The sequence below is a fragment of the Exophiala aquamarina genome (genome assembly GCF_000709125.1).
Source record: "Exophiala aquamarina CBS 119918 chromosome Unknown aczIA-supercont1.2, whole genome shotgun sequence".
NCBI classification, from domain to species: domain Eukaryota; kingdom Fungi; phylum Ascomycota; class Eurotiomycetes; order Chaetothyriales; family Herpotrichiellaceae; genus Exophiala; species Exophiala aquamarina.
The window spans coordinates 1,889,580-1,908,112 of NW_013550586.1; the positions used below are offsets into that span (position 1 = coordinate 1,889,580).

General features: G+C 50.7%; 7 protein-coding genes across 7 annotated transcripts; 4 read left to right on the forward strand and 3 right to left on the reverse strand.

Annotated features, from left to right (window-relative positions):
- Window positions 1-2,800: 2,800 nt before the first annotated feature.
- On the reverse strand, window positions 2,801-3,466 carry A1O9_02504 (uncharacterized protein; the record flags this gene model as incomplete). Its single annotated transcript, XM_013408076.1, has 1 exon — window positions 2,801-3,466. The coding sequence occupies one exon, from the start codon at window positions 3,464-3,466 to the stop codon at window positions 2,801-2,803; it is 666 nt and encodes a 221-aa protein (XP_013263530.1).
- Window positions 3,467-5,138: 1,672 nt separating this feature from the next.
- Window positions 5,139-6,553, forward strand: A1O9_02505 (aquaglyceroporin like protein, other eukaryote; the record flags this gene model as incomplete). The annotated part of the gene is made up of 4 exons (XM_013408077.1): window positions 5,139-5,557; window positions 5,652-6,104; window positions 6,157-6,256; window positions 6,377-6,553. The coding sequence occupies 4 exons, from the start codon at window positions 5,139-5,141 to the stop codon at window positions 6,551-6,553; spliced, it is 1,149 nt and encodes a 382-aa protein (XP_013263531.1).
- A 503-nt stretch (window positions 6,554-7,056) lies between these two features.
- On the reverse strand, window positions 7,057-8,784 carry A1O9_02506 (uncharacterized protein; the record flags this gene model as incomplete). The annotated part of the gene is made up of 1 exon (XM_013408078.1): window positions 7,057-8,784. One exon carries the CDS (start codon window positions 8,782-8,784, stop codon window positions 7,057-7,059), a length of 1,728 nt encoding a protein of 575 aa, XP_013263532.1.
- A 939-nt stretch (window positions 8,785-9,723) lies between these two features.
- Window positions 9,724-10,873, forward strand: A1O9_02507 (uncharacterized protein; the record flags this gene model as incomplete). Its single annotated transcript, XM_013408079.1, has 2 exons — window positions 9,724-9,849; window positions 9,971-10,873. The coding sequence occupies 2 exons, from the start codon at window positions 9,724-9,726 to the stop codon at window positions 10,871-10,873; spliced, it is 1,029 nt and encodes a 342-aa protein (XP_013263533.1).
- Window positions 10,874-11,197: 324 nt separating this feature from the next.
- A1O9_02508 (uncharacterized protein) lies at window positions 11,198-12,265 on the reverse strand (the record flags this gene model as incomplete). Its single annotated transcript, XM_013408080.1, has 4 exons — window positions 11,198-11,857; window positions 11,909-11,975; window positions 12,028-12,109; window positions 12,244-12,265. The coding sequence occupies 4 exons, from the start codon at window positions 12,263-12,265 to the stop codon at window positions 11,198-11,200; spliced, it is 831 nt and encodes a 276-aa protein (XP_013263534.1).
- A 2,289-nt stretch (window positions 12,266-14,554) lies between these two features.
- Window positions 14,555-16,642, forward strand: A1O9_02509 (uncharacterized protein; the record flags this gene model as incomplete). The annotated part of the gene is made up of 1 exon (XM_013408081.1): window positions 14,555-16,642. The coding sequence occupies one exon, from the start codon at window positions 14,555-14,557 to the stop codon at window positions 16,640-16,642; it is 2,088 nt and encodes a 695-aa protein (XP_013263535.1).
- Window positions 16,643-17,465: 823 nt separating this feature from the next.
- A1O9_02510 (haloalkane dehalogenase) lies at window positions 17,466-18,449 on the forward strand (the record flags this gene model as incomplete). The annotated part of the gene is made up of 1 exon (XM_013408082.1): window positions 17,466-18,449. One exon carries the CDS (start codon window positions 17,466-17,468, stop codon window positions 18,447-18,449), a length of 984 nt encoding a protein of 327 aa, XP_013263536.1.
- Window positions 18,450-18,533: the final 84 nt, after the last annotated feature.

An 18,533-nucleotide genomic window follows, 5' to 3' on the forward strand; every position in this document is an offset into this window, starting at 1 on the left:
GCGGAGATTCCACCAAACGAAATCGACTTGGCCCCACCGCTCACCAATGCTCAACGGATCCAAGAGGCCTACACCGGCATCCCTGCAGAGGATCAATGCGCTATGACTGGGCGATGAGGTGGGACTTGACCCGAGTCGTGGTTTCGCAGGAGCCAGATCCATATATAGCTGGTGGACTGAGGCAAGCCACCTGAGTGACGGTCTTTGGACGAGAGACACACTTTGCCTACCTCGGAAACAACCCAGCTGTCTGGGAACATTTCTTGCAGGACTCACACTGGCCAGGTGGCCCTCGATATGTTGAGCCAATCTTTCCATCGCCAACCCCACAGCAACAAACTGCGAAACGGATGCTGAGCTGATGCCTCCTCCGCCTGTTCCTCCGCCCCGAACACTATTTATTGCACGAGCTCATGCGCAAGAATCAGCATCAGACGCGAGAGCAGAAGTAGCACAGCCCGCACCAGCACCACTTTCAACAACAGGTGACATCCATGCTGTGTCGATACCACCGCAAGTTCCCATCAGAGATCGCGAGGCACCTTCGCATCCTTGGCAGGATACGATAGTACACGCACCGTATGATCCAAATGCCAATCAAGGGTCACGTAGGCCTGAGTCAGTAACTCCAGCTCAGCCTGCTCCTGCTCCAGCCCCAAGGGCAAGTGAAGCAAGATATGCACGGATCCCTGACACCATTGACGACCAGCTGAGACGGGGAACCAGGTAGTCGGAAGGAATTGCTAGTGATTAAGTTTCTTCAAACTTTCGGATTTGTTGAAGGGAATGAGCGAGTGGCTGCTCTTGTCGGTGGAATACAGACGATCTTGAATGCGGGAATGCAAGCCAGCCCTGCTCTGGGATAAAACCTTCCTGGATGGCCTGACGCGAGGTCATGAAGCAGGGAGGAACTCGAAAGCCGAAACTAGAGGCACCCTGGTGCATGCGCCGAGATAGAACCCGCTTAGCAGGGGAAAACAGAATCCGAAACAAAGAAAATGACCACTGTTTCATGTCTTCCAAACAATTACTCATGAAAGTTGACCGAATTGGGGTGAGTTGGCCGCATGCGGCATGCTTCAGCCTCGCCAAACCTGTCATTGTCGATCAATAAGACCGATTGAAGAACGGCCGCCCAATTCTTTGTGTTGTTATTATCTTCACCCTTCTTTCATCAGGCCAGGTCATGACCATTCTGTCGGACAAGGGATGAGAAGTGCTGGATACACTCTGGCATGATTGCAGAGTAACAATGAGGCTCAGTCAACCCTACTTTCCATCTGCTGAATATTCGTCGGTGAGGGCAGCGATGTATGTTATCGCTAGAATTCCATTTCCGCTCAGCGATATGCCGCACCTGTTGGTTCCAACATTCACATACCATTGCAACTTCTGTACTTCCTGGCGCTAGCGCTCTGAGGAACATCGTGGTTTGGTTCTCAACGCTCCACACAATGGCAGGGCATTGAGGCGGTCACTCCACAGCGCTCATTCAGGTCTTGACGCTGACCCAAGCCCAATTTATCTGCTCCACCAACCAAGGTGAAACTAGCACCGATACATTCTCAAAGACAATTAAGAGACCGATCAACACAAAGCACATTCTTCACAATCACCTTCAACGGGCAAAATTGCCTTCAGATGTGCATATTTTAGCAGCAAGAATCACCCGATAGCCTGGATTGGCAAATTTCTCAACACATCCAAACGGTCTTTCTCAAAACAGTCAGCAAAAGTGTAATTCAATTTGTGTGAATCAACCTCTGGCGGAAGAGAGTTACTACTGCTCGTCAGATTTGAGAGGAGAGCTGAACAAACGTGAGCCCTCTAAACTCACATATCATCCAAATACTGATAAAGTGGGACAGACAAAAACGTCAGTCCCAAGTCACCGAGAATGTCAGCAACCCTCAACAATTCCGAGTCTGTGTCTGAGGCGTCATCTGGTCACCGTAAAAAGAATGCCAGCGACAGCTCTGAAAGTGATTGTGAAAAACCAGAGAGTCGGTCTTTGGAGTCCCGTCTCAGCCTGAACTCTGATTTCGAAAAGGAACTGAAGCAATATGCCGCTATATTCTCTGGCGATGAAGGAGAAGAAAACAGGATCGGAGACAAGCACGAATTCAAGGATGAAGATACTCGGCTGGATCAGGGCAATGAATACGGTTCCGACAGTTCATCAACCCTCAGCAGTGCGTCTTCTTATGAGTTCCGAACTAAAAGCAAGAAACAGCGAAGTGAAAACATGACGACTGCTGAGGTACGTCCCCTGACGCAGTGTCCATTGATCTGTGCAATGCTAACCCGATTGATATCTAGATGCTGGAAGCCATGGATGCAGACCTGCAAGACGAGCCAGTCGATCGCAGTAATTGGAAGCCTCGAAAGTCCATCATGGAACGGGTGGCAAAGAGACAGCGTAAGGAGAGGATGGCCGCTGAGAGAGCCTCCGGAAGGGCTGCTCGAGCGGCGAGACGGGGCGAAGTGGGAGCGAAGAAGAAGCAAGAGAGATGGGCACCATATTAAGTGCGAGCAACTGCTAGAATGAGTAGAAACATGACTAGGTTAGTGGTCTGGTAGAGAGAGCATCGCAGCTGGTGTTGACAAAGTCAAGGAGTCCATGAATTGAAGCGAATGAGAACCAGTATGCCAAATTCCACATTGGGAGGTTCGGCAGACACGTGACTGAACAGTGGTTCTTGCCCCTTTGACACTTGACGGTCGCTCCTCCTTTTGTCATGACCTGCTGACGCATTGCCCATTGCCCACTGCCCACTGCCCATCTGATGTCCCGTCGACCTCAATTGACTCTAAGGACATCTTCATTTGCAGGGACGTCCTGGCCATTTGCAGCTCCTCCATCCAGGTGCTTGTTGGTCTCACCCGTAGCATCAGGTCTGGTGTGACCCATATGTCCCAGTTTCGTCTCTACTTCAACTCCCTTGAGTGTCTGGAGAACGACACAATACCGCTCACTCAATTCAACGAGTTTCTCGACTTTGGATCTATCTTCTTCGTCGACGTCCAATCGGACGATGAGCCTGATCTTCTTGAAGCCTACAGGCACTGCGTTGCCTTCAGGATCCTTGACACCCATCGTCCCTCGAAAGTCGAGGTCTCCTTCGGAAATGATTGTCCCGCCCTTCAAAGGTATTCCAAGACTCGTGGCCACCGCACGCACTGTCACTCCGAAACAAGCCACAAGCGACTCAAGGAGCATGTCTCCCGAGCAGAGTTCACCTGAAGCGTCGAATCCCTCACCACCGGCGGCCCGATGCAGCCCAGCAACCTTCCGAGCGGCTGCACCAGTGGATAGTGAACATGTCAAGTTTGTTGAGGTAGGATCAAGACTTCCAGACGTGGATAGCGTCACCAGGGCTGCAGAAGGCTCCGTTCGATACTTGTCCTTGAGAGGCTTTTGCTTGGCTCGCAGCGTATTTGCAGCTGCCATAGCTGCAGTGGACATCGTGGAGAGCTTTCTCTTCTGAAATCCCACCTGGTTGTCGTGGATAACTCAGGCACGTCTCAGAATTACAGTCGCAATTCAATATAGGAGGTCAACGTGCAGAGAAGGAAGAAATGAGTGATGCATCGACGCTGAAACGGAAACAGCAACAATCTTCTATTCCCGAGGTGTGTGTCATGATTTTGAATTCTCCTGATCCCCGAACTCGACATAAGCAGACTCCAGCAAACAACGAGACTTACCCCTCATTGCAGAGGAAGTGGGGACCAGGGAGTTCCATCAGACCGTCAGTATGTGAAACGCTACATCTGGGTGGAATTGGAAGTCTGTTTTCTCGTGTATAATCTGGGGCTCTGAATTGAAAAACTTCAAGGGCCATCGCAGCTTCAACAGCGCTTCCATACAAACTTCAATCAGGTTCGAAACTAAAGGGCATCAAATTCCAGCATGATCGGGTGACGTCATTTGTGCTGAGCCTTGTACTTGACCTAGCCGAATCTCACGTGATTCCCAGGGGTCCCACCAGAGCCTCAGCATAAGGTGCTTTTGTAGGTCAACCCTTCTCCTATGCTCGATACCCGTCGTCTACGACAAGGCCCGCCACGCAGGCTACGTCAGAAAGTGTTGCCAGGTTCGAAAATGCCACCCAGAGATCAACGCTCACCTCGGCTAAGTGGAAACAGACTTTGGTCTGTTCTTGGCCGGATCATTCACCCTGGATTCTAGCATTCTGCTTTTCAAAAGGATCATCAACATTCAGGCGCGCTCTTTACCTCCGAGTTGAATGCTCGACGGATAGACTGTCCACTGGCAACACGGACAAAAACATTCACCGACGTGGAGCGAGTTTTTTAGACTTCGTTCAACACCAAAACTGACAAGAGGTTGTCCAGCGGTGGATGGATCAGTCGTTGATCAATCCATTCTCCATCTTCGGTGCTATATTGGCTGTAACGTTAGACGGATGTGATAACCCCTCCTACAAACGTTCTCTCTCGGGTTTTCCCTACAGAATCTTGACGATCTCCCAAGGCAAAGGATTCATGCCTGGCCGCTTATGCTTGGGTCGAGATATGACGTTGAGTGTGTCCAATTAGTGATCAAGCCTTCGTGGGCTCGCCGGGCTTGCGCCCTTCCGGCACCTCTAGCGCTCTCCACTTTTACACGGATGTGAGTGCCACTGACGTCGATTCACCACCAGAACGGATCCTCATCTCTTCTTTCCCATCCAGGTGGTTGTCCAAGTAATACTTTCCCATCACGATACGAGGTAGCGCCAACTAGGAATGATTAACTTTCTCCTGTGTCGCATTCCCCGCGCCTCAGAAGTGAGCCCATTATATGCATGTCGGACGTTTCGTGTAAACGGATCGAACTTATAGGTTGAAATGTCATGGGTGGTGTGGTCAAAACTCTATTGCACGAGACAGTGGAGCGCCGTTGCCGCTATTTCCACCACGGCATATTACGCCAACGCTTTCTCTGTCCCATGACAAGCATAAGATCGGAGCCTTGAGGTGATTGTCGATATGAAATGTGCTGATACATAACCGGAGGATTCGGCCTCCATCGACAAGCTACCTCCTTGCTTTATCGTATTCTCACTACTCCCGCACTCCATCTAACCACTGTACCCGCGGGACATACTTGCCTATACGTTTTATATGCAATTATGGAGAATTTTGATAAGCAAAAGCATCTCCCCTCACTTGCCCCTATAGTCCGCGCTCAGGACTCATCGTCCTCGTCACGACCAGCTAGCGAAGAAGCCACTTTCGCACACCGTGAGCATGATAAACACTTGCACAAGGACAGGGGCTCTGCGAACGGGTACCCTTTTCATGCAGAACATGGTCCGCCCATCGATAATGCGCTGAAGTACGATGAAGCCGAGGAGGATTATCAACATCATAAGAGCTTGTGGTGGAGTCGAGTTCGGCATATACTCAGGGATCCGTTCGCCGAGTTCATGGGCACGTTTATTATGATTCTCTTTGGCGATGGTAGCGTTGCACAGGTCATGTTGAGCGCAAATCCAAACCTGCCACAGGCGAGTCAGGACAAGGGCAACTATCAAAGTATATCCTGGGGGTAAGTCTGCTGTCAGGACATGGGCGGCCACTCCAGTATTCCTATGGTCCAAGTTATATTCGCTTCCGCATTCTGATAAATTTCCCTCGCACAGATGGGGTCTCGGCGTCATGTTCGGAGTTTACGTGGCCGGCTGTGCCGGAGGTCATCTCAACCCAGCAATCACCTTCGTCAACTGCCTCTATCGAAAGTTTCCCTGGTGGAAATTCCCCGTTTACGCTTCTGCCCAGGTACTAGGTTGCTTTTGTGGCGCTGCCGTTGTATATGGAAACTACAAATCCGCGATCGACCAGTTTGAAGGTGGTACTGGAGTTCGAACTGTGCCCGGGTATTCTGAGACGGCTACAGCCGGTGTCTTCAACACCTACCCGCAACCTTTTCTCACCAAAACTGGGCAGGTTTTCTCCGAGATCATCGCCAGTTTCATCCTTGTCTTTGTCATCTTTGCACTGAAGGATGATAATAATCTTGGTGCTGGCAACCTGGTGCCTTTATGCCTATTCTTCCTCATCTTTGGCATCGGCGCTTGTTTTGGCTGGGAAACTGGGTATGTTCCGCGCCATTCCCGATAGATACCATGCGCGATCTAACCGACACAGATATGCAATCAATCTTGCGCGAGACTTCGGGCCTCGTCTCTTCACATATTTTGTCGGATATGGTAGTGAAGTCTGGAGTGCTGGAGATTACTATTTTTGGGTATGATATCCCTTCATCTTTCGTTCCCTGCGTCCTCTCCAGAACTAGGAAGTGGAAAGACTGGGGGCCTAGGCCTTGCCTGTCACTGAATCTTATACACTAATACTGAATTCTTGCTAGGTTCCAATGATAGCACCGTTTATCGGATGTGCGTTTGGTGGATTCATGTACGACTTGCTCATTTACACCGGCGAGTCGCCGATCAACACGCCCTGGATCGGCATGAAGCGTGTAGTCCGCCCGACGAAAAAAGGTGTTAAAGAGGCAATCATGGGACATCCGGAAAAGGAGGTTTAAACTATCGCCTCTAGATTCGATACTACAGCAGTAAACATGTCCTGAATTGGTCAGGCTTTGTACAACACGCAGTGACGACAGATGTTCTTTACATCGTTCCAGAGACAGGAGCGATGGCGCTGCGATGACGATGTTCGAAACCCGTGAGACGTCCATAAACACGGTGATGCAAACTTCTTTGATTTGGTACGAACTGCGAATGATTTTGCAAGCGGGTCGGATATATGTTCTTGTTCCTCTTCGATTAGCCAGCTATATATATGTTAGCGAATCTTCACATGTTATGGACATCAGGTCAAATCTCGAGTGATTTATGGAGGGGCGAACTTAGGATCAGAGAAACAGCGAAACAGTAATATTAGGAATGGCTATTAATGTGAGTTGTTGATTGATATCACATTGGTTAAGAGTCATGAGAAGTGCAAGAGAGAGCGAGTCTCTGAATCCATCCTCCTTCTCCTGTTTCTTATTGTAGTCTATTTCCTCTTCCATCTGAGATCTCTTCAAAATTTAACCTTCTTCTTCGGCTTCACGCTCTCATCTTCGTCATCACTCAAGTCCGCATAAATCGTCTTTGGCTGGGTCGTCTTCCAGGCATTCGTAAACAATGGATCATTCGTCGCTTTGTCAGCGTACTTGAGCAACGCTTCGCGCGGATCCTCTTCGCGCATGGAGCTGAGCGGGATGCGCTCCTTGATATGTTTCTGGTCGGGCTGGTTCTTCGAGAACGGCGTTGTCGCAGGGACGTGCGGCCGGCGAGGGTCGCGTGATTTGCCGGACGCGGTCAGCCCGATGGTCGGGTGGCGTGAGGAAAATGTGCTGCGGCCTGAGATCGCCTCGCTGCTTGTCCCTGGGTTCATAATCGCGTCACCTGACACGCCTTGCGACATGTCGGTTGTTAGACTCGGGTCGTCGTCGACGTGGCGTCGTTTGGGTTGTTTCGACATTACCATGAGCGCGCCCTTTTTGGTGGAGCTTTTGGGGTTGAAGAGGACATGTGTTTCGGCGTTGGCGCCGCCCGTCAGGATCTGGTTGAGTTTGTCGTGCCAGAGGACTGTGATGAGCGCGGAGCCGGGCGTGATTGGGGTAACGAGTTCGGGTTTAAGGGTCGCTGGGTTGAGGATGTAGAGGTCTCCAGACTCGGAGCCGGTGATGATGGAGGAGGAGTTGGGCGCGAATTGGATGTTTGAGGTGGGATATTGGCTTGATGTCGAGGTGTGAGTGGTGGTGTTGACGGGTTGTTTGAATTTCCGCGTGTCCCAGAGCTTGACCGTGTCGTCGCCGCCCCTGGTCACGACAAGCCTACCATCGGAGCTGATGTCGATGCCACTGGTCCAGGTGTTCGGTGTATGGGCGTTGTTGATCTCGCCACTTGGTCTCGTGTATGGTCCTTCTCCTCCCCACATCAATATGGAGCCGTCAAGGGCAGCTGCTACAAGAAGACTGCTTCCTCCTTCGACCTGACTCCCCCATGTTACTGCTGTCATTCGACTACGTCCAGCAGAGCCTGCTAGTTTGGACTTGTGTACAATCACATCCTTCTGCTTTATTCGCATGTTGACGTCCCAGATCCGTAATGTGCTGTCTGTTCCGGCTGTGACGCACAGGTCGTAATTCGTCGGATGCCACGTGCCGTTTGTTATCTCGCTGATATGGCCCTTGGTCATGTTCATGTCTCGCAAGTACATGTCTCCTTTAACAAACTCAACCTGGGTTTCGCCATCCCGAGACAATATCCTGGCTTGCGGTGTGGCTAAAACGACGAGCACCTGGCTCGGCGAATTTGGATTGAATTTCGCAACATGCACGGGATGGGTTTCAGAACTCGTCGCTGGTTTCGTCGCCGAAGGATCGACAGATTTGAAAGCCCGTAGTGTGTTCGGCGTCATGGTAGCAAAATCGTGTAGTTTGATGGTACAGTCCATCGAGCCGGTTATCATTCGTGATCCAGCTGGATCAACCGTTATTGTGGTGATTGGACGATTATGAGTCTTGAAGACAATCTCGTGACTTACGGGATGGTCGTCTTCGTCCTCTGAATCACCGTCGTCTTCTGAGTCGTCATCGGAACTGCTGTTGTTTCTTGAACTTGTTGATTTGGCTGGTTTGGACAATTTTCCAGCGCCAGGCACTACCCGCCTGGCTGTTTCTATCTGTTCTTCTGGATCAAACGGACCTCCCGAACCTCCAAACGAGGTAGGGAGAAAGTCTCTCAGCTCATCCTCGTCCATCGAAACGATGAAATCAACGCTCCTAGGTATGCCCGAGACGTATGCTGGGTCAGGTAAACCAGCCCGTCATGTGGCGTTCGAAGTCCAGGCGGCAGAAGCTAGCCTTCCGAGAAAACGCGATACACTAGAAGTCGGGAGAGATTCTACAGCATGTAAAGTTCGAAGACCAGAGATTTCCCAGTTCCCACCTTTCACGTGGATATAGGACGGTGAGTAGAGCCGATGGCAGAGATGCCCGGAAACTTGAAGTCGTTTCCCAACATGCCGCCTTTGTGAAGCAGCCTGACGCTAATCTGCTTATGTCGTGGTTGCGACTTTTCCATTGCCGTTTCAATATCTTGGCATATTTGTCGAGTATGCTCCCTGTTCGTACTTGGCCAGCCACTTCCATCAGAGGAGCGACAGCAAGAAAGACTCGTTGTTTCGATCACCCGATGTTTGGTGCAGGTGCTGAAGTATAGATTGACAATCCTTTGCGCGGCTGACGAACCAGAATGACTTAAATACGGGTGCTACGCAGGCAAGTAACCACCACGAGTCTGCATGTCGCAATGTGCGTGGAGGAATATCGACGACCCCCGCACAGCACCCGCGTTGATGGTGGAGATCTGCAAGACACCGAGGTCTTTGGATGGAACCAATAATTAGAAGCAGCTACAAATGAGGCAGCAATGCGGAGATATCCATTCTCCCAGACCACGGTACCATTGTACTGGTAGTCACATCTGAGTGAATTGATTTGTTCACGATTTCCTCCTCCATACTTGCGTTGTCTCTGTATATAAACGGATACCCCAAGAGATAAGAGTCGTTCATACAGCAAGCTTCCCGAAGGTACTGGGATAGTTTCTTCCCGCAGAGCACACAGCGCGGGTAAAAAGCATATCCTTATAGCTTTTCAAGTGAATATTTGGTACTCTATTCAAAATTTGAGTTATCATGTCTGCAGAAAGCGCGTTGAGCCTCGATCCGACCCTGTTCGGCCCGGCAGCGATATCAAATGACACGAAAGCATTCAATCAATCTTTGATGGATATCATGTCCAAGGGCCCAAAGTGGTACGAGGTACGTCCGATTACTGAAGGCGATCCCAAATGCCTGTCCCTTCCCCCTCCAACCAGGCTTCACACCCGCTCCCAAATGTCGCACGCATGTTTACATCTTCCCTTTGGGCCTATCCCAAAAGGTCGGCGCGAAAAGATACCGTGAGATGCGCGCGGCGGGCGAGACGCCCCTGCCCAAAGCCACATACCTGGAAACTTCAGAACAAACGAGCATCCCGTCACGGGACGCCGGCCGCTCGATCCCCGTCCGAATCCTACGACCACAGAATGGAAAGCCAATCCGTGCAGTCTTTCTCCACATCCACGGCGGCGGGTGGGTGCTGCAGGATGAGAAATCCCAGGACCCGACGTTGCAGGACATTGTCGACCAGACTGGCGTGCTAGCTTTTTCCATCGGCTACCGGCTCGCTCCCGAACACCCGTTTCCCGCCGGGCCGAATGATTGCTACGATGCGGCGGAGTGGCTGGTTGACCACGCACAGGAGAAGTTTGGCGTGCCCATGGGTTTCACTGGTGGTGAGTCCGCCGGTGGACATTTGGGTGTCCTGACTGCGCTGCACCTTTTACAACACCCAGAATCACGGTATTCGGAATTCCGCTTTAAAGGTCTTCTCCTGCACTTCGGTTGCTACTCCATGATCTGGACGCCTTTCGTGTATAATTTCCGGAAGCCGGAAATCCTGGTTTTGGACAGGGATCTGATGGATCACTACGTCAATGTATTCCTCCCCGGAATGACCGACGAGGAGAAACGACACCCCTCGGTGAGCCCACTGTTCGCGGACCTAGAGTCGTTGAGGGGGAAACTGCCGCCAGCGTTGTTTACCTGTGGCACGGAGGATTGTCTGCTAGACGACACGATGTTCATGAGCACGAAGTGGTTGATGGCTGGTGGCGAGGCCGTAGTCAAGATCATTCCAGGGGCCCCTCACGGTTACATTATGTTTCCGCGAGGAACAAAGGGCAGTGGGGCGGACGAGGGCTTGAATGCAGTCGAACAATTCGTTTTGTCAAAAGTTGGGTAGAGATGCAAATGGGGCATGAAGTGAGCGGAGGGAAATACTTAATTCGGGTGTCTTCAGCAGATAAAGGCATGAATAGTATTGCATTGACAGGAGGGCTGATTGTGGCAAATCCTCTTCGAGAACTTGAATGCTTTGTGTGAGCAGAGTTTGAAATAGAGAGATGTATTTGATGAGTAAGAGTCTCGCAATGGAAAAATTGTAGTTGGTCTCCGCCCTCTGGAAAACCCCACGCTTCCCTTGTGGCCGCTTTTCGTTGACAATGATTGATGCATTTTTTAAACTTCCAGAACCTGTTAAGCAATTTGACAAGCCAAGAGAACTTCCTCATTCAATCATATCAATGTCATCACCCCTAGCAGGTGCTGTGGTAGTAGGAGCAACACCCGTGCTATTTCCGTTCTCAGTCTGGGCAGCACCAGAGGTTCCCCAGTAATCGTCCATTTCCGCATCGAGTTCTTCAGCAGTCTTTCGAGGTCTTCCATTGGCCAATCTCGGGCCCTCACCGTCTCGCACACGATCACGTCTCTCGCCAGGACGTCGACCACCACCCCGGTGACTAGAACTTCTTCCACCCCGTTGCCCGGGAATATAACGGTCAATGCCATCCGGTGCAGGCTTTGTGACATCACTCCTTCTGTCTCGTGGTCCAGGGGCTCTTCGGAGTCCTCGTCGGGCACCATGGTCATCTTCGACCTCGTCCGTTGGACTATGACTTCGCCTTCGGTCACGTCCCCCAGGGGCTTCAATTCTGTCAAACAAGCTCTTTGGGTTCTCAACCTTGTCGAAGGGATTGTCGCGGCGCGGCGGTGGGAGAAGAGTGAGACGGATTGGTTGACCTTTTGCATTTGCACCATCGTAGTCACGGATCGCAGCTCTCGCGTCCGCTAGATGTTGGTATGTAACAAACGCAATGCCATCGGACCGTCCAGCTCGATCATAGCGAAGCTTCGCATCTAGAACAGGGCCAATGCGGGTGAAGAGATCCTGTGATTGTCAGGATCATTATGCACAGTAAAACTGCGTAGCAAAACGAACATATATGTCATCCTCAGTCAACTCATAATTCAAGTTTTCGACTCGAATCTTAGCTGGAGGCGGGTCTCTAAACCTTTGTGAGCTTTGACATTCATAGACATGAGACTGCTAACACTGACCTGTCGTGTTCGTAATCGTCCTCACGGCGATCGTCTTTGCGATCCCTACGCTCTCTTGGGCGTTCATAGCCTCGACGTGTTGCTAAAGAAGGTTAATGGATGATCGCCGAGCACCGCCGGAGTGTTGCATACTGTCAGGGTCATCCTCAAATCGATCATGGACCCAATCACTGGTAAGTTAGATTTGCATTAGTCATTGGTATGGTTCTGTCTTACTTATCGAGGTTTGTTCGGTCATCTCTTGTAGACTGTTTTGGAGGAATACGCGGTTAGCTGAATGTGAAGGGCAAACATGCCTGGCCTGAATTTGGGGATCGAAAGTCGGAGCAACACATCGGAGGAGGTTCGAGATGAAGCGGCGATCAATCCGACTGGCAGGACATGCGGTTCTCATGGAGGAATGGAGGAAGAGGAGGTTCGGACCTAGACGAAGGACGTGAGAAAGAAAGTAGAGCAATCAGGCAGTGGCAGTACTACCTTTCTGACGCCATCGCGAGGATAGTTATTGTTGGAGTTGTAGTCTCTCCGGCGCGGTTGAGGAGCTCCTCCCCGGCGAGCGCCACGAGGAAACCTCTGCTCAGATGTTAGAAAGGCAATAGTTTCATTGTTCGGCGAGAGGACAGACTTGTCGCTCAGCTATTGTCTCATCTAAACTGCGGTCCATTGTGATGGGCACTAGAGAGTAGAAGATAAACGCGCTCTTCGGTGTGTCGATTTAAGGCTGAATCAGGCTAAAGAGAGGAGGGACAAGTATAGTCGGTGTGGATGAATCAAAATATGCAAGACGTCGTATCATACAGGTCATTGACCGACGGTACTGGGCTTGTCAACGTGGTACAAAACATTGACCGAAGCCAAATCCGATTTCAAGGACAACGGAAGTTCGAGTTCAGAGGGAAACACGTGCCTATCAAGCTGTGGAGAAATGTCTTAGGTAATCAATACGCCGGCCTGCTGGGTGTCTGTCCACATCCACTTTAACCAGTCATGGAAATGATATGTTAAAAGCGGCGTTTAATACCAGGGGTTGGGGCACGGCGCCCTGGCTGGATTTTCCTGAGGATCGTTCGCTCCATTCTTCACTCATGCCTCTGTCGGCTTCGCTCGTGCAATAGGTGAATATTCCTCAATCATCAAAACGTGTTGGTCTGCTGTCCTCACATAAGCTTGAGGTACATGTTGGCAGGTCACAGGATTCAGGAAAGACCATGACAACAGGCACTATCTGTGAAGCAGCGAGGGCTGAGTTGATTGTTTGATTTTCAACAAATGCCAGGCGCTAAAATCTGCTATGCCATCTCTGCAATCTCATGTGACCCATTCCGATTCAAAGGCTTCAATGATCTCTACCAAGGCATCTGTCTCATGGCCTGCATGGATGTCTGGAAGTGACAGCCCAAGGACTTAGTATAGCGTGGAACCTCCGAAGAATGAAATCGATGAGGTCGAAATGCTCCTCTACAGTGTGTAAGAAGAACCGATGTAAGAGACAGCTCAACTCTCTATTATTTTACTTCTCTTGATCACACCTTCTATCGTATTTGATGGCGGGATAACAATCATTCTGCGGTCGGGAGAGTGTATTAATGAATCAGTCGCCCAAAAATTGCTGCCGAAAAGGCTATCGTCCGGGTAATATCCAGGAGCGCTACTTTTATGGCTCTTTATGTTGCTGGCGAATCCAGTGCATGGTGCTCTGTAACAGACAAGATTCCTGCTTTCTAGACGGCTGACAATGCCCACATCTTGGAAGGCTTGGGGGGCTTTGGATTTGCCTTGAATGACGGAGCCACAATCTGCGGGTACATAGGCGATAGCAATTGAGCTCGAGGCTGCCATGATCGACAAGTAGCTGCTGGGAAGGCTTGGAGAACGCTTTCAACCTACCTCGCGTATTTAAAGAGACAGTTGGGAGCTGAGACGCAATTATATCCCAAAGCAGAGAAGTGTTCTGATAGCATAGCCACCACACAGTAAGGGCGCGCTGACAGGATCGAACGGCATTGTCTGCAACGACCCCGAACTTCCGTTTAATTAGGCGCAATACGCCCTTTACTTCTCACTTAGTTCAAGCTGATATTCTGACGTAGGAGGGTGGGCGTCACCCAGGCATATGTAAAGCTGTAAAGCGATTGCTGATGCCTCTTTAGATCTGAACCTCGAGCATCTCTCAAAAGCCGCATCAGGCCGAACACAGGCGGAAGCCTGGTCACGTGAGGTGGTGTGCACGTTTTTGCCAAGCAGTCCGCGCAATTGGCTTCAAGCTGCGGCTCTCTAGGGTTGCAACAAGTGCCTCAAACTCGATGGATGGTCAGTGGACATATCCTCCTCTCCTCTCCATTCCTCCATACTGTGCCACGATGGCTGCGCGGGGGCTTTGCTCTTGTACAGATATTAGGATCATAGCATTGTCATTTTAACGATATCAACAAAGCTTCAGACTTCTGTCCCCTCCAGAAATTCTAGCAGGGTGCAGGCAACGCTCGCAACGCTCGATTACCTACACCATTCTAGCGGTGTATCCTCGATGCACATATCACCTTCCGTCTTCGGTTCTACCCCGTACCCTGTTTATATGCGAGATGGCGCTGGTGGAGGTGGCGGTTCTCAACTTCGAGAATGGTCCTCCTTTATTGGCATCGTGACTGCCATTGTGGGCAATCTGCTCATATCCTTCGCTCTCAACACCCAGAGATACGCCCATATCCGCATAGATCGCGAGCATAAGGAGTGGAGAAGGAGTGGATCAGGACAGTCCCCAAAATCAAAACCTCGAACTGAATATGGGGCTACGCTGCAGGAAGATATTGCCGAGGAACGCAGTCGCATCAATCTTGGGGGAGCATCATGGAATAGAACGCCTTCAGTTGCCGCTCTCGAACCATCCTTGCAAGCGGCATTCGAGCCCCGGAAGTCAAAAGGTTCTCACGAGAAGGATGAGGACGATGACCAGGGAAGGGAGTCGTACCTCAAGTCACCTTACTGGTGGCTGGGTCTCATTCTGATGATCATTGGAGAGGCTGGCAATTTTCTGGCATACGGTTTTGCACCTGCCTCAATTGTGAGCCCCTTGGGAGTGGTCGCCTTGATATCGAACTGCCTAATTGCTCCTTTAATGCTTAAAGAACATTTCCGAAAGCGCGATTTTGGCGGGGTGCTTGTCGCCGTTGCCGGTGCTGTCACGGTCGTGCTCTCTGCCAGTTCTAGCGAGGAAAAACTCGGCCCGGGGGAGTTGTTGAAAACCATCAAGCGATGGGAGTTCCTCCTTTACGTTGTCATCACCTGCTTGCTCATTGCGGGTTTATTGTGGGCCAGTCCGCGTTATGGTCGCAAAACTATTCTTGTCGATCTTGGCTTGGTCGGGCTCTTCGGTGGATATACCGCGCTATCGACGAAGGGTGTGGCATCCTTGCTTTCGACGTCTCTGTATAAAGCATTCACTTATCCTATTTTATACTTCCTGGTTGTCGTCTTGGTCGCCTCGGCACTCATGCAAATCCGATATCTCAATCGAGCCTTGCAGAATTACGACTCTACTCAAGTGATTCCAACACAATTCGTTCTGTTCACATTGTCGGTAATCATTGGTTCAGCTGTCTTATATCGAGATTTCGAGCACACCGGAACGCGCCAGGCCATGAAATTCATTACCGGTTGTTTCCTGACATTTTTTGGTGTTTATCTCATCACCAGCAAACGGAGCAGTCTCGACGATATTGATCCTGAAGATGCTAATGAAGATGAGATCATTCAGCTGATCAACGAGGAGGCGGAGGACATTAATGAACAGACTCCGTTGAAACGCGAGCGAGATTCGACCTTACTTCCGAATGGAATTGAGCACAATGAGGAAGCAACTGGCGTCTATACTCCTCACCGACCTTCTACTGCATCATCCTCAGTCCCTTCGATTGCTGTCACGCCTGCGGCAGAGCCTTGGGAGGACATGCACAGGCAACCGTGGTCGGTCGACACACCAGATGGAGGTGCACCGCCACGTACTCCACAAATTGGTAGAATTCAGGCAGAATCGGGCGCGACACCGTTCTTTACACCTGGCACATCCAAGCCTCTTCACCGAACCGCCTCATCTCCCGCCAACCCCAGTACTCCCGTAGGGCCAAACAACCCTGGTCCTCCAAACCCTGATCCGCTTGACTCGCCCTATCCTGAGCCAGGCTTTCTCAAGCGCTCTGCACGTGGCAGTATTTCCCGCCTTCTCCCTGGGCCTCTAATGGCACCTCTATCGTCTTCCCTCAGTGCCCTGGTGGCAGATTCAATTCTCAAAGGTGAAGGGGCTTCACGTTCCGCCAGAGCGAGGATTCGTCGTACTCGCTCCGCTCGCCATCATTCCGAAGACGACCGGCGACGGTTTGTTCCAGTTGATATGGATGATAACCCATTGAATGCTCGATCTGCAGAGAATCTGAGTAGACAAAATACCCGTGACACCATGCCACTTCCAGGGCTTAGGGATGCCATTGAAGAGGAAGAACAAGGACCAAGGAAGACCAGGCTGAGAGCATTGAGTGAGACTTTATCGGGGATGATGGCGAGAGGGAAGGGGAAGGGAAGAGAAAACTACCACTATGCCCCGAACGGAAGTCAAGTATGACGAGTGCGCCCGAGCTGCATAGCATGCCAAAGCAATGTAAAAGCTACTCATAGCTTTTTGTAATAGTTAATGCCCAGAAACACCTACAGATTTCAAACAATTGTCATCCTGGCAGGTGAAAATTGTAGGTTGCTTAGTGAGTTGTTAGAAGGAGCTGCTCCAGGAGCTAAGATAGCTATCCTGGTCCACCGGATGGAATAGAAACCTTGGTGAAGGGCGTGCCCCTTCCTGCCTCGTGATTTTGCATAATACAACTCCAGGAATTTACGCGCCACGTTGAGACTAACATCAAGATGGCAGCATGATCTCGAAGTCAGATGCATCGCTACTTTTGGGCATCCGCCGCTTTAACGCGGCGCGAATGATGCGAGAAGAACGTGCTTACCCAATCCAGGAGACGAGAGACTTGGAGAAATCGAAATGCTTCTCTGGGCAACAAGTCTTCTCTGGATCTGGACAAGATTTTTGATTACGAAACCGTGCAAGGGATGGATTGTGCGAGAAAGTGTGGAAACATCGCAAGGCTCCCTGGATCCAGGTGGAGCTGAACTGACCCATGAGAAAGAGTTCTATATGGGTCAATAAAGGGTTTAGCCTGGGTACGTACCTCGCACCGGTCCCAATGGTCTTGTAATGGAGTCTGACTAACACAGCGTTGGCATCACGACTTCTGGTGTCCGTCTGAGGCTTCGTGGTGTCAAGGGACTAAAGCTGATACGGTGCTTGCTCGTAGTCAGCGTGTGAACCAGCCAACTATAAAGGCTACAGCAAGCCTCAACGATGCACCATGCAGCATCTCGTCGAAGTATAATTTGCAGTCACCATGTCTCCCATATCTCAACTTCTCCTCGTTCTTCCACTATTCCTCACAGGACTGAGCCATTGCGCGAGCCTACCACCACGCCATCCGCAACCGGATTCAAACCCAGAACTAATGGCAACCGAAACCAAATACCTCAATGTCAGTGTTGACGGACTGAGTCTCTTCTACCGAACAGCCGGCCTGGACACAAACCCGACAATACTGCTGTTGCACGGTTTCCCGTCATCGTCTCACCAGTATCGGAACTTGATTCCTCTGTTGGCTGACAAGTACCATGTTGTCGCGCCAGACTTCCCGGGGTTCGGCTTCACCGAGGTCCCTGATAGTCGCCAGTATGTTTATACATTCGACAACATCGCGAAAACTCTCTCTCTCTTCCTCGATGCGCTCTCCATCAACAGCTTCTCGGTGTACATCTTCGATTACGGAGCTCCAACCGGTCTCCGATTGGCTCTAGAACGCCCATCCCAGGTGAAGGCCATCATCTCACAGAACGGCAATGCCTATGATGAAGGTTTGGGCGCCTTTTGGGATCCGGTCCGAAAGTACTGGGCATCAGGAGCTCAGGAAGATCGCGAAGCACTGATTCCCGCACTTTTGGAATTTGCCCCGACCAAATGGCAGTATGAATACGGCTCCCCAGATCCCACTGCAATTGCGCCAGAGACATACACCCTCGACTATACCCTGATGTCACGACCAGGCAACAACGACATTCAGCTCGATCTGTTCAAGGACTATGCCAGCAACTTGCCACTGTACCCTAAGTTCCAGGAGTACTTTAGAGAAACTCAGGTTCCTCTGTTGGCTGTATGGGGCAAGAACGACTTGATCTTCATCCCACCTGGTGCGGAAGCTTTCAAGAGAGATCTCCCGCAATCTGAGATTCATCTGCTTGATGCAGGCCACTTTACGGTTGAAACACACACTGTGACCATCGCAAAGCTCATGCGTGAGTTTCTGGCGAAGAATGGTGTTGCATAGATGGCACACAAATTGCTTCCAACAAGAAGTAGGACGCAGCTAGAGGAAAGCAATAGAATAGTCCTTACATGATTTGGACGAGTT